The sequence below is a fragment of the Pecten maximus genome, unplaced genomic scaffold, assembly GCF_902652985.1.
Source record: "Pecten maximus unplaced genomic scaffold, xPecMax1.1, whole genome shotgun sequence".
Taxonomy (NCBI): Eukaryota; Metazoa; Mollusca; class Bivalvia; order Pectinida; family Pectinidae; genus Pecten; species Pecten maximus.
The window spans coordinates 3686-16222 of NW_022981069.1; the positions used below are offsets into that span (position 1 = coordinate 3686).

Here is a 12537-nt window from a genome sequence, read left to right on the forward strand (position 1 = left end):
AAAATACACATTTAGCTTAAGTGACCATGGCTGTTTAAATTTGTTGTTGATTGCCGTGATACTTTTTATATTTCTGCCTTGGACGATTCCTCAACACAGAAAGCCGATAAATGGTGAGTAAAGTAAGTAAAAAAGAAATATAAATAACAACAAAAAGATAAAAATCAGTATCGACATACTCAACTCTGGTGAAAAAGGTACAAAAACACAAAGACAGATATCACCACCCGTATATATAGTTAAAGACAAGTAGTTGTGGTTAACGAAATCTTAATAAATACTCAAACAGTTTTCAGGTAATTGACAATTCTGTTCAAGCTGACAATCACAAATAGAGATATGAGTTTTGTTATGATTTGATATACAAGAACCTGTGTAATATAAGAATTACCCATTCGGAGACGGGCGAGAACCACTTCGTCTCGGCGCTTGAATATAAAACAAATGCAAAACAGCCTTTGCACGTCTTTGTCGGGAATCAAACGCCGCAACATTCACTATAATAAGTTTACCATTCACCGACAGTTGGTTTAACAAAGTGTTATAATGTGTTTTTTGTTACGATCTCGTTTCCAACGAGACACTGAAGAATTGGCAATAGCCCTTTTAGAATCTTAATCGAAGTTTAAAATCTGAGGATGGAAATGAGAAGGAATCTTTGAGAGCCCCGTCTGCTGTACCAGGTTATCATACAAATCAATGAACCCAGTATAATACAATTTCAGTTAGAGGTAATGATTTTCAGTTATATTATGAATTGACGATTTAAATAATTGTCCATTTCTGTTGCTTAGGCTCTGTAGGACGTAGAAGCAACAGAATACATAATTGACTTGGCATCTGTTAATTTTTATGTGATGGAGGACTAAGTAGACTCTACAGAAAATATTGACGAATCATTCGGAAGACGGAAATAAAAAAGCAGCATCTTCTGTTACCTTGGCTGCAACTTCCTTTTGATCGTCTTTTGACCCTTCAGTATATAAAGATTGGATTCCCTTGCACTTTAACTGCAACTTTGAAAAGGATGACTAAAAGGTAATTGCAGCTATGTTGTATTATAAAAATTGGATGTAAAATGAGATGTTTACTATAGTTTTTGAAGATAAAATTTGAACTTTTTATGTGATGTCACTTAAACGGCATCTAAAAGTCGTGGACATCTTGCTGTCTGTGGTGTAATGATCAGATGTATAATTGATATTATGTGGTCAATCAAACATGGAATGCCGTTAAATCAACTGATGTCAAAGAATTGTTTATCTTGGATTGTACAAAAGAGGCACGAGTGAATACCACATTCATGTGAACCGCTTTTAACATTTTTAAGTGACTGTTTTAGCACAGAATAACAGACTCTAGCATTCACGGGATCACTGTGAAGTATGTGAGAATCTAAAACGAAGAAGTCGTCTACTTCAAACCTTACGCACAAATAGGTTGACGCTAAATGATGCAAATGAGGTATTTTTACAGTTAGTACGTATCTCTCCAATAACATGTGTGAACGTTTGAAGAATTAGATTTAATTGTAACGTTCCTGGCTCAAGAACATTTACATTAAAAAGCCTGAACTTATCTTCCCCGTGTCTTCTATTACGGGATTAATGGCGATACCAAAAAAGTCGTGCCGATAAACATACATATATTAGTAGATTAAATGATAAATCACACAAACCATTCTTTGTTAACACCATGTCCACTGTCATCAGTTGAATCCAGGCTTCTACCAGGTAAATCAGACATCTTATTTCCATCTGTAGTTGAGAATATTGATATGCATCAAAATGACTTTTGAGATTAAATTAATCACCTGGTCTTATTCTGATTGTACATTTCAATGATACATCATTAAACATAACTCGTGTTATCGATTCTAATAATGATAAACAAATTGTTAATAGTTAACAAATATAATTAACTGGTTAATCAAGATATAGATACTAGTTCTCATACTCACGGTGGCATTTGGTCGTCTTTGAATCTTTCCGGTTCCAAGCCCCAATAACGCATACGAGATCTGTTGCGAAATTGATACTAACTACAAACCGAGCGAAGCCTGCGGTGACGATATTTGAATCGCTGAAGTAAAACAATTTCTTCATCCTATATACGTATGGATACATGATGTGACGTTCGCCTCTTCTATTGGCTGACTTGAGTAACAAGTAATAAGCTACTGTGGACTAGTGGTTTTGAGGTCGTCGAAAATTGACATATGCATAAATTATATACTGTTTTGTTTTTCAATACATTTTATATTTGTTGTGCTGTAGGTATACAAATTGTGACTTTATAACTTAATTAGTTTAATTTGATACCTCATTATGTTTGTTATGTTGTATCAATTTCATATATAAGCCTTTTGTGTATGTTACATTCTCGCAATATGTTGCTGGTATTAATTGGTTTCAAGGAATAACATTGTATCAAACCTACCATCCGATATGGTTGATTGATCTAGATAGTAGTTCTCAAGACATTACAGAAATATTAGTTTAGGATGGTCGTTTTAATGAGCTCGGTGCGTCTTTTAGGGTACATATCGTACGTAAACAATCGTCATCAGCGGCGGTACAATGAAGACAGCATTGGCGTTTTCGGGTTAACACCGAGTGGATAGTTTATTGGTATATTAATGTGTAAAACTACTAAATAAAAAGTTCGATATACAGACAATAACTGAAAGGATAACTGTGATAAAATACAATCTAAGGTTGTGGATACGACATTGTCATTGTAATAAAGACTTTCAGGTATGAATTGTCAAATGGTTTGCTTTGATAAATCAATCAATATTGTTTTTAAACTGAGCAGATGGGGAATAAAAATCGGATCATTCAGGGGCGACTCAATCCTACCGTTAATAGGTCTCACACAACTAATTCAGCCAATCAGCTGGTGTTTCACGTGAACAAAGTCCCAAAGAAAATGTGTTTATGAGGTTTGTATTATTTCTTTGAGTAATTAACATATGGAATAGGTACTTTCTATATATGAGATGAAAGTGTGAGGCCTTGAGATTAGAGATCCAAGAAACTTAAATTGCTACTTTCAATAGAATGGCGTAGGACTACAGGTGTGAACAGGTGGGAATTCCCCAGGTTGGGGCTTTCCAATTCCACTGTAAACGTGTCTTTCGAGTACCAGTGTGCTCCAATATGCTATTAAACCTATCGAGTAACATCATTGTTCTGGTAGGGAAATCTTCACATTTAAATTTGATATGAATGTCATAGCATTTGAACTTTAAATGAGCGATTGAGGGGAATGGAATCATTAGTAATAACATATAGTAAAATAAATCCATGCGAGTACAGAGATTGTGGCTTTTGTGGTTGACATTTAATGCACGAGAGCCTAATAGATATGCAAGCATGAACTTCTCATATAAATATGAGGGAATCATGTAGCGAGGGATGTTATTTAAAAGACAGGCCGACAGAATAGTATTAGGTTCTATTCAAAGAACCAATTTGAAACTAAATCAGAAATAAAACATTTGGTTTATATGATAAATAAATAAAAAGACCTTCAACTTGGTAAGTTGATTCTTTTCGTTTGTTTCAAAACGTTATAAGAAAATGTTTATTGGTGGAAAGATACAATTATGACCTTGACCTTTGGCACTGGGTCCTTGACGAAAAATGGCATATTGGGAGACATTTAAATTAACAAAATTCCCCCTATAAGATATCATTGAGACATCTGAGCATAGCAAGACGATTATTTTTCTGACAAATAGTTAAACATTAGAATTTGTGAATATTTTAACATATATGCACCTCAAACGCTGCAGTTGAACATATTTATTTTAAAAAGCGGTTGCGTTTATAGTTCTTCAAAACCTCTAATAAGATGACATTTTGATGATTGAAATGCCTTCCTATATGCCATATTGTTTGCAACTACAGCATGATGGAATTACAACTGCAGTATGTTGGAATGTTTGTTAGAGTACAACTAGTTTATGTTGGAATGTTTGTTAGAGTACAACTACAGTATATTGGAATGTTTGTTAGAGTACAACTACAGTATGTTGGAATGTTTGTTAGAGTACAATTACAGTATGTTGGAGTGTTTGTTAGAGTACAACTACAGTGTGTTGGAATGTTTGTTAGAGTACAATTACAGTATGTTGGAATGTTTGTTAACACTTACAGAATGTTTAAGAGTTTGTTCAATTTCAATTATATTGGGTTTCAGAATTATAATTGTGACTACAATATACAATAAATGAAATAGTTTGTGAGTTTTCCCCAGTCATGAGTACAAAGTATTATCAATAGATTGCTACGTGATAATAACAGAAAGAAGAAACCCAGCAGCTAAGTTTAAACCACAATTTAATGATATATACAAAAATCAACACGTTACAGAGATAATTCACAATTACTATTAAATGGTGTACAAGATGGTGTATAACATCAACACTGTTAATTGCTTATCTTAAAACAGATGTCATTGGGTGATCCTTTACTATCCGTTTCTACAGAATTGAGAATGTTTATAAATCCCATAGTTCTCACTTCCAGGCAATTAATAATCCTACAAAAAAGCTCGCCATGACAAGTGTAAACCAATGCTGAATATATATTTGTCTCTCATGGTATCCATATCATACTGTCAAATATTTCAGATACATTCCCCGACCATCTCTTGTCTAGAATTCCCTAACACACTTCTTGACTAATACCAGCTGCACCTTCACATTGCGATGGTACAGAGGCCTAAGTAGCCAGAAGTTGAGGGTTTTGCCCTCTACTTTATCTACATACTTTTTGAGCACATTGATATAACACATTTGAGTTTTCTTGTGCCTACCTTGGGTTTGAGCAATATGATTTAAATCATCGACCTTTGTCTCAATCACATAAGATCCAAAGTATTTAGCTGTCACATTCTTACCTGGTATTGGCAATAAAGCCAACAACAACTTGTAAACAAAATATTATAACACATCTCTCTTCAAAATGATTCCAGAAAAAAACTTTTTTCACAAATAAAGTTGCAAGGTTTTTACATTTCTGTCAGGGTTTCCGCCCTTGAACCACTGGCATATGTGAACAGATTTATAGATGTTTGTTACTTATCAACATGGGAGCATCGTGATGTAAATAAAGTTCCTTATTTTCCAATTAAAATAAACACATATTTACAAACAACCAGAGAAGGTACAAGTAGCATCTATAACACAGTGTAGCGTACAAATCGTACTGTATACTATAGACACAGTGAAATAAACATATACATATCCTAAATACTATTTAACAATGTAGGTAATACATGTATATAATCAAAGAACTAGTACGATTTATATCAATAAGTCTATATTAAATGGTTAAGTAAATATTTACAATAAATAAGACAATACAGTTTTTCTAAAGCTTTGACATGTCATACCTTTTGATTTAATATAAGAACCCAAGTCTTTCCAATTTTGATTTCAATTTCAACAAAATGTTAATGACTTTCAATATTTCAAAAGGATCGTACATCAAACTAAGCCCTTTCCAAGCTATTACAACAAATATCAATTACCGTCATGCTATTGACGCAGATTTATTAATAAGCTGCCACGAAGCACGAATTTTGTGGGAAACAGGTATGGAAAGATCTTTCTAATTATTTCAATATTACATTTAAAATGTACGGATCTGAACTTTATGAGTAACAGCATAAAGGAAAATACCTCTGTATAGAACACGACCAAAATGCTAAATGATGCTACCTCTGCACACAAGTTTTGGAGAATTCCAAATTAATCAAGCCAACCCTGCATATACCCAGCGTTGTCATCTCCTACGATTTACAGTGAATACTTATCCAACAGAGACCCAACGGTCAGTCATCTCTTACTATTTACAGTATATACGTATTCCACTGAGACCCCACGGTAAGTTATCTCTTACGATTTACAGTGTGTATTGATCCCACAGAGACCCCACGGTCAGTCATCTCTTACGATTTACAGTGTGTACTGATCCCACAGAGATCCCACGGTCTATCATCTCTTATGAATTACAACACAGAGACCCTAGGGTCAGTCATCTCTTATGGTTTTCAGTGTGAATAGATCCCACAGGGACCCCACGTTCAGTTATCTTTTACGATTTACAGTGTATAATGATCCCTCTGGGACCCCAGGTCAGTCATCTCCTATGATGCACGGTTTGATGCAGCTGGACTTTCAAATACTACATTCTTATAGATAATTAAAAACAGGTCAATGAGCAGAAAATCAAGAGAAAAGTAAAACATAACGTTATTGTTCACGTCCCTGTCACTTGGACACTTCTCTAGATTACGGGCACGCCTCCTGTTTCCCAAACAGAAGTGAAGAGCTACTACCATCAGCTCCTTTAATTGGATGTAATGTGACGTTCAGGTAGTTACTATGGCTGTGACCTTGACATAGACCAGACACGTGGTTGAAGGTGAAACCATGGCACTCATCATGTCCGTGACATTCCTTTCCACACTCGCCCAGATTTGTCTTGGTTGTACTAAAGATGTCGAAAGTTGGGATTCCTGTCACGTTGTTTGCCTTCCAACATGTCCGAGTTCCTGCAGAATTATATAGCGATATGTTTTAGAACAGTTAAATTAACAACAGATCTGCCGACAAACATGCATACTATACATACACCATCTCGCATATATATCTCTATTTTCTAATCCTTATCCATAATGAACTTTTGAGTTTTAAGAATGTCATGAAAACAGTATACCAATGTTGTCATTTGTTGCACTCATGAAATGTATAAACACGCACATTCTGTACTTTGTAAAAAAAAAAAAAAAAAAAGGAACCATCACTTATCCTCCTTTAATATTTCATTTTCTGAAAAAAAATATATACCAACCTGGCTGGAAAATTGGACAACCAAGAATTTCAACACGGAATGCAGCAGCGATTTTCCAAGTCATCGGGACTACGCGGATCCACGAACCAGTAATTGCCAAGTGAAGGATTGATTCAGAAAGACTCTTAGTGTTCATGTTCCCGGTAAATATCTGTTTATGAAAAGACCAAAGAAAAAAGGATATACAAACTCAACATTATGTCCGTTGGGAATAGTCATAGAAACTAAACTCTACGTCCATAGAAAATAGACATACATTCTAAACAGTACGTCCATAGAAAATAGCCATACATTCTAAACAGTACGTCCATAGAAAATAGCCATACATTCTAAACAGTACGTTCAGAAAATAGACATAGAAACTAAACATACTAAAACTAGTGTAGCATATGTCAGCAAACAACAGAATGTGATAATGCCATTCCCATTGTTATTAAATTCATTGACAAGTAAAACATGTGTTTTATCATGGTGACAAAATGGATCCTATAATACGTTATGATTAACACGATTCTTAAATTCAGCAGATTGGGTGTCTTACTTTGACGGCCCCGTTGATGTCCTTGACCTCCCTCCATTCGGTACCAGTGTTGCTATATTGAACCCTGTATGTTTTTATGTATTGTCCCAATCCGGGTCTCCCCTTTGTCACAAATCCTGTTATCATAGATTTTCCTCTCAACCTGACCTTGAAATATATAAAATCCAAACTACATTTATATTACCCCATTATCACTAACGATAATTTGTCACATTAATAGCATGGTAGAGTCCATCTGACTCTTTTACTATTGAAGGTAATATCAAAGACCATCCTATACATGAAAATCACCAATTCCATTATAAAGAATGTCACTCTTTTATACGTGAAAATTCTTCAGGAAATCAAAGGAAATCTTACCGCTAAAACAGACATTTCGTGACGCCTGCGCAAAGAAATATACTAATATTTCGCTATGATATACATTGTATTTTTTATGGTGTGTTATAGAATAAGCAAATTATCAATACCGTGCAAAATGACGATGATTCATTCATATGCAAAACTGTCATCCCAGGATCATATTGCAGATATAGTATTTAAAATTCATGAGTATTTATCCAATTTAAATGAGTATGCTTGTGATGTGTTGATGGCCTACATTTCTAGTATATAATATAGATTTAAGTTAACGGAACAGCTGTGAAGTAAACATCTCTGCGGTCACAATTTTTTTAGGTCAAAACAATGGAGTTGTTTGCCTGTTAGAGAGGTGTTATTATCCGAAAAACAATCTTTTCAAGAACACTTTTCATGCACTGTTTAATTTTAATGTAATATGTCTTGATCTTAATTCCTGCCATAATGAAAATGACGGCAGGACAACCGACCCACCCCCTGGTCGGCACCCCCTCGTATGTTTTCAACTATTCAAACTCAAATCGGTCGTGTGGATATAAAACATATATACAGTAAAATTGAATTGAATACACGTTGGTAATTTAACTGATATTTGTGTTTACGTACATATCTTAATCTCCCATCACGGGCCTCCTACTATCTGAACATTGCTTTTGGAACAGTAACGATGATTGCCCAATACGTAACACCCTGTAGACAAACATTCGAGGGACCAACAATTACGTTTGTTCAATGAAAATGTTCATAATAGACATTTTCCTCATATTATCATATTTGTTGGGAAGGAATATGAGTGGAATCATCATTTTGTTCTCATCAGGCGAGTTTTCGTATCAAAAAGGTTCATTATTGACAGGTTTTATTATATATAGAAAAATCAATAACTTTTTGACATACTTGATCATATGGTACATACATGTCATTAGATACACATCCTAGTGTTATGAAGAATATGTTTACACCCTTCAACATAAGACGAAGGTTTCTGATGTTTTATCAGTTACCGAAATGAACCGACGAACATCATAACTTCTACCTTGACGAAAAAGGGGGACAGCCGACCTACCCTCGGGCTGGCACTTCAACATTTATTTACTGATCTGTTTATGTATGGTGACATGTACGTACATACAGCCAGGTATGTCGAATGATAATCAATGTTCTATGAATAAATGGTTTCTATGTACGTACATACAGCGAGGTATGTCGAATGATGATCAATGTTCTATAAATACATGGTGTCTATCCACACGAGCATATTGAATAGTTTATAACACGACGAGTTGCTGGCCTGAGGGCGGGTCGATCCCCCACCTCGCTCCTTTCTCTATGTCATGAAATTTTGATGTTAGTCAGCTAATATCAGATTTTCAAAAGGCTGATAAAACATCTGAACCCATCATAACCTTTGTTATGCAGATTTATACTTCATCACACTATAGTTTGTATTTAATGAGTGTTTCTGTCATTCTTCCCACGTCGCCATATTTATTCCAATTGAACTATAAATGCATCAGCGTTATGATATTGTCGACAAAGGCAACATAGTCTCGGCAAATTTATAAAACATCAGCTGACTTACCTGAAGATAGGGACCAATGAAAGCGTGGTTAATCGGAGAAGACAGTCTGGCATACAGTGGATGGACTCGTGAGTCAGAGTGGTAAGGCAATGGTGCCGTGAGGGCATCGTCTTCTACTCCGAAAGGACCAGTCACAAGGCTTGAGTTACATGGAGCTAAAGCACAAAAGAGAAAACTCATTGATTTATGTCATTTACATTTAACTTAAGCGTGAATAGTACGTGGTGAAATAATTTCGTTTTATATTCATATTAACTCAGGAAAGTATCACACAAAATCTGTATCATAGTTACTATCGATATATAACTCTATAAATTAGTTATAACGGACAACATGTACTTATCGAGGAAATTAACGTCGGAAACCACAAACAATAATTTCATCATGACGACACTATAGTAACATCAGTAACCCCGTTGTGATTATACCATACTAACGTCAGAAACCCAAACACGACTGAACTACAATAACGTCAGTAACCCCATATGGATTATACCATACTAACGTCAGAAACCCCGACACGACGGAACTATAATAACGCCAGTAACCCCATAGTGATGACACTTTCGTAAGTCACCTAATGAAAAGATAAGGGAGATCAGTCAGAGACTGGTATTACCTAATAGGAGGATAAGGGAGATCAGTCAGAGACTTGTATTACCTAATAGGAGGATAAGGGAGATCAGTCAGAGACTGGTATTACCTAATAGGAAGATAAGGGAGATCAGTCAGAGACTGGTATTACCTAATAGGAAAATAAGGACCTGTAGTTATCATTTATTTAATCTTAATTTTAAGTTGCTTTTGATATCGTTTTTTTATTGCTTTCCCATTCCAAAAGAAAGAACATTGGGAATCACCTAAGCATATTTCATGGCAATATGATGTGTTTGCATTTAAATCGATTGCCGCCACTTGTCTAGACTTTCATATCCATGTGGGAAACGGGCTACGTGATAATGTCGTCAGAGGCTGATTATATTAAAGAGCAGGTAACATATACATTGCAAAGCCATTGGATTTAACATACAGATGTCAAAATATGGCTCAAGATGCAACCTAAAGCCAAGGTCACCGGGTGCCACGTTCACTTCAAACATTAGATTAACGGGAAACTGTGATAGAGAGGACGATGGGGGACGTGTAAGAACTGCAACCGAGTATTTTCGGACGCCAAGATATTGGAACATGAATATCACCGTTGATGAGTATGAGATGCAACAAACGAAAGTATGTGATCCTGCTTTATATTGAAAAAACGTAATCTGGAAAACCCGATATGAAAGATGAGAATATATGTCAAGACATTATCAGGCATTATGGGAGTGTATTCTTAATTAGAAAAGGATATTGAAATCAATGCGAACCGAATGAGATGATAGTTCCAGAGAAGAAAAACGTTAAGAGCTATCTCAAGAACTCTCGAACGTTTTGTCTAAATTAATTTACAGAAAATCAAGAGAAATAGCAGATAGCAGTACAATACCAGTCAAGGAGAAAAGGACCTTAAGGTAGACCTAAGACTGTAGGGTGATGCTTTTTACAAATATCAGGATATGACTTTAGGAGAACAGAATAATACCAGTGAGAAACAATATCAATGACTTACCAAACGCGGAACCAGAACATGTAATGATGCAAATCATCACAAACCAATCAAACACTACAATTAAAAACTTCATACAATTTAAGAAAACGCCTAAGGACGTGGAATGGGAATTAGATCCGTCATTATAATAATAGGGGAATAGTACATAGCTTCCCAGTCGACCAGGCTACATTAGAAACTAGCAAAAGGAAGCACTCCTTGTCCAGAAAGGCAACTGGGTAAAATACAGACATAAGTAAAGAAACAATATAGGTAACAAAGTAAAAATATCTCGTAAGAAAGTATCTCTCGAACGTAAAATTTCAACTTAGGTAGATATTTTATGTTATCAGAAAAAAATAAAGACAGATGCAGAAAAGTAAAAAAAAATCTTGCATGTTACATTAGTGTATATGTGAACAGGAGGAGACCACCCAACAACTACAGTGTAACGAGATAATCGGGGAAAATCATAATATTACTGTTAAGGAGGAGCAATTATTTAAACAATTAAAGAACCTAAAACCAGGCAATCTTTCATCCTGGGTTTCCTTGAAACCTTTCAATCAGTCTTTATCAACTAGTCAAGTCAAAACAGGGAGACAAATGCAGGGTGATTATTGACCGCTCAGCCTAACTTCATTGTTATGTGAGGTCATACAAACTATATATAAGGGAAAACATAACAAAAGTCACAGGAAAAGCAACTATTTTTGTTGAAGCGGTATAGACATCGATCTGGGAAACTGACTCGCCTACAACAAATAGTGGTTAAGGATGAATGGACAAGCTAAGAGAAGATAGGAAAATGCATCAATATTATACAGCTTGTAAAAGCCTTTGATATATTGGATACCACCGCAGAGTAAGTATTACATCTGTCGGATGCGAGAGCAATTATCTGCACAGTGTATACCTGTATCAGTAGGTGATGTAATTAGTCTCACATATCATCTATATTTCAAATACACATGGGATTTTGCTAACAAGGCAGTATCGATCCAATATGTTGTTATATTGATTAAGTCGAAGGTCCTTGTTTTACCTACCAAACCAACTTTCTTCATATAGCACATTTGTACTTGTATACTTGTGATAATATCTTGTTTAGACAAAAACTAATGTAATTTTGAATTAGAATATCATGGATTTTCCTTTATAAGTTTAATCTCTCAACTCGAAGTATAGGACTCACCATCTCTCCATGTTTTCACAATTTCATATTTTAAGACATTAAATTAACAATTAACTTGGATTTTTTTCTATCTGCATTTTTACTCTTAATTCTTTCTGTAATAACAGATTGATATTCTGTAGTCGTGTCTAGGTATCAGGCTGAGTAAATGGGTTTTCAGTATTGTTTTCAAGATCAATAAACGTTTAACCCGGTTATTTAAGGATGATTTACTTTGCAGTTTATAATGGTCCAAATGTGAAATAAACATATACTTAAGATGGTGTTGAACAGCCATTATAACATCATAATACAGTCTTATTACAGTCCATTTCAGTGTGTAGGCCCATCACGCGTGGACATACATTTAAAAAGAGCTTATAGCTTGCAAAATACAATATCAACCACATTTTAAAGTTTCTGGTA

At 35.0% G+C, this 12537-nt stretch overlaps 1 protein-coding gene across 1 annotated transcript; it reads right to left on the bottom strand.

Moving 5' to 3' along the window:
* Positions 1 to 4329: 4329 nt before the first annotated feature.
* Positions 4330 to 10449, bottom strand: LOC117319889 (lactadherin-like). Its single transcript, XM_033874603.1, has 5 exons — positions 10380 to 10449; positions 9350 to 9504; positions 7408 to 7554; positions 6867 to 7017; positions 4330 to 6567 (listed from the first exon to the last, which is right to left on the bottom strand). The coding sequence occupies exons 1-5, from the start codon at positions 10447 to 10449 to the stop codon at positions 6305 to 6307; spliced, it is 786 nt and encodes a 261-aa protein (XP_033730494.1). The 3' UTR covers positions 4330 to 6304.
* Positions 10450 to 12537: the final 2088 nt, after the last annotated feature.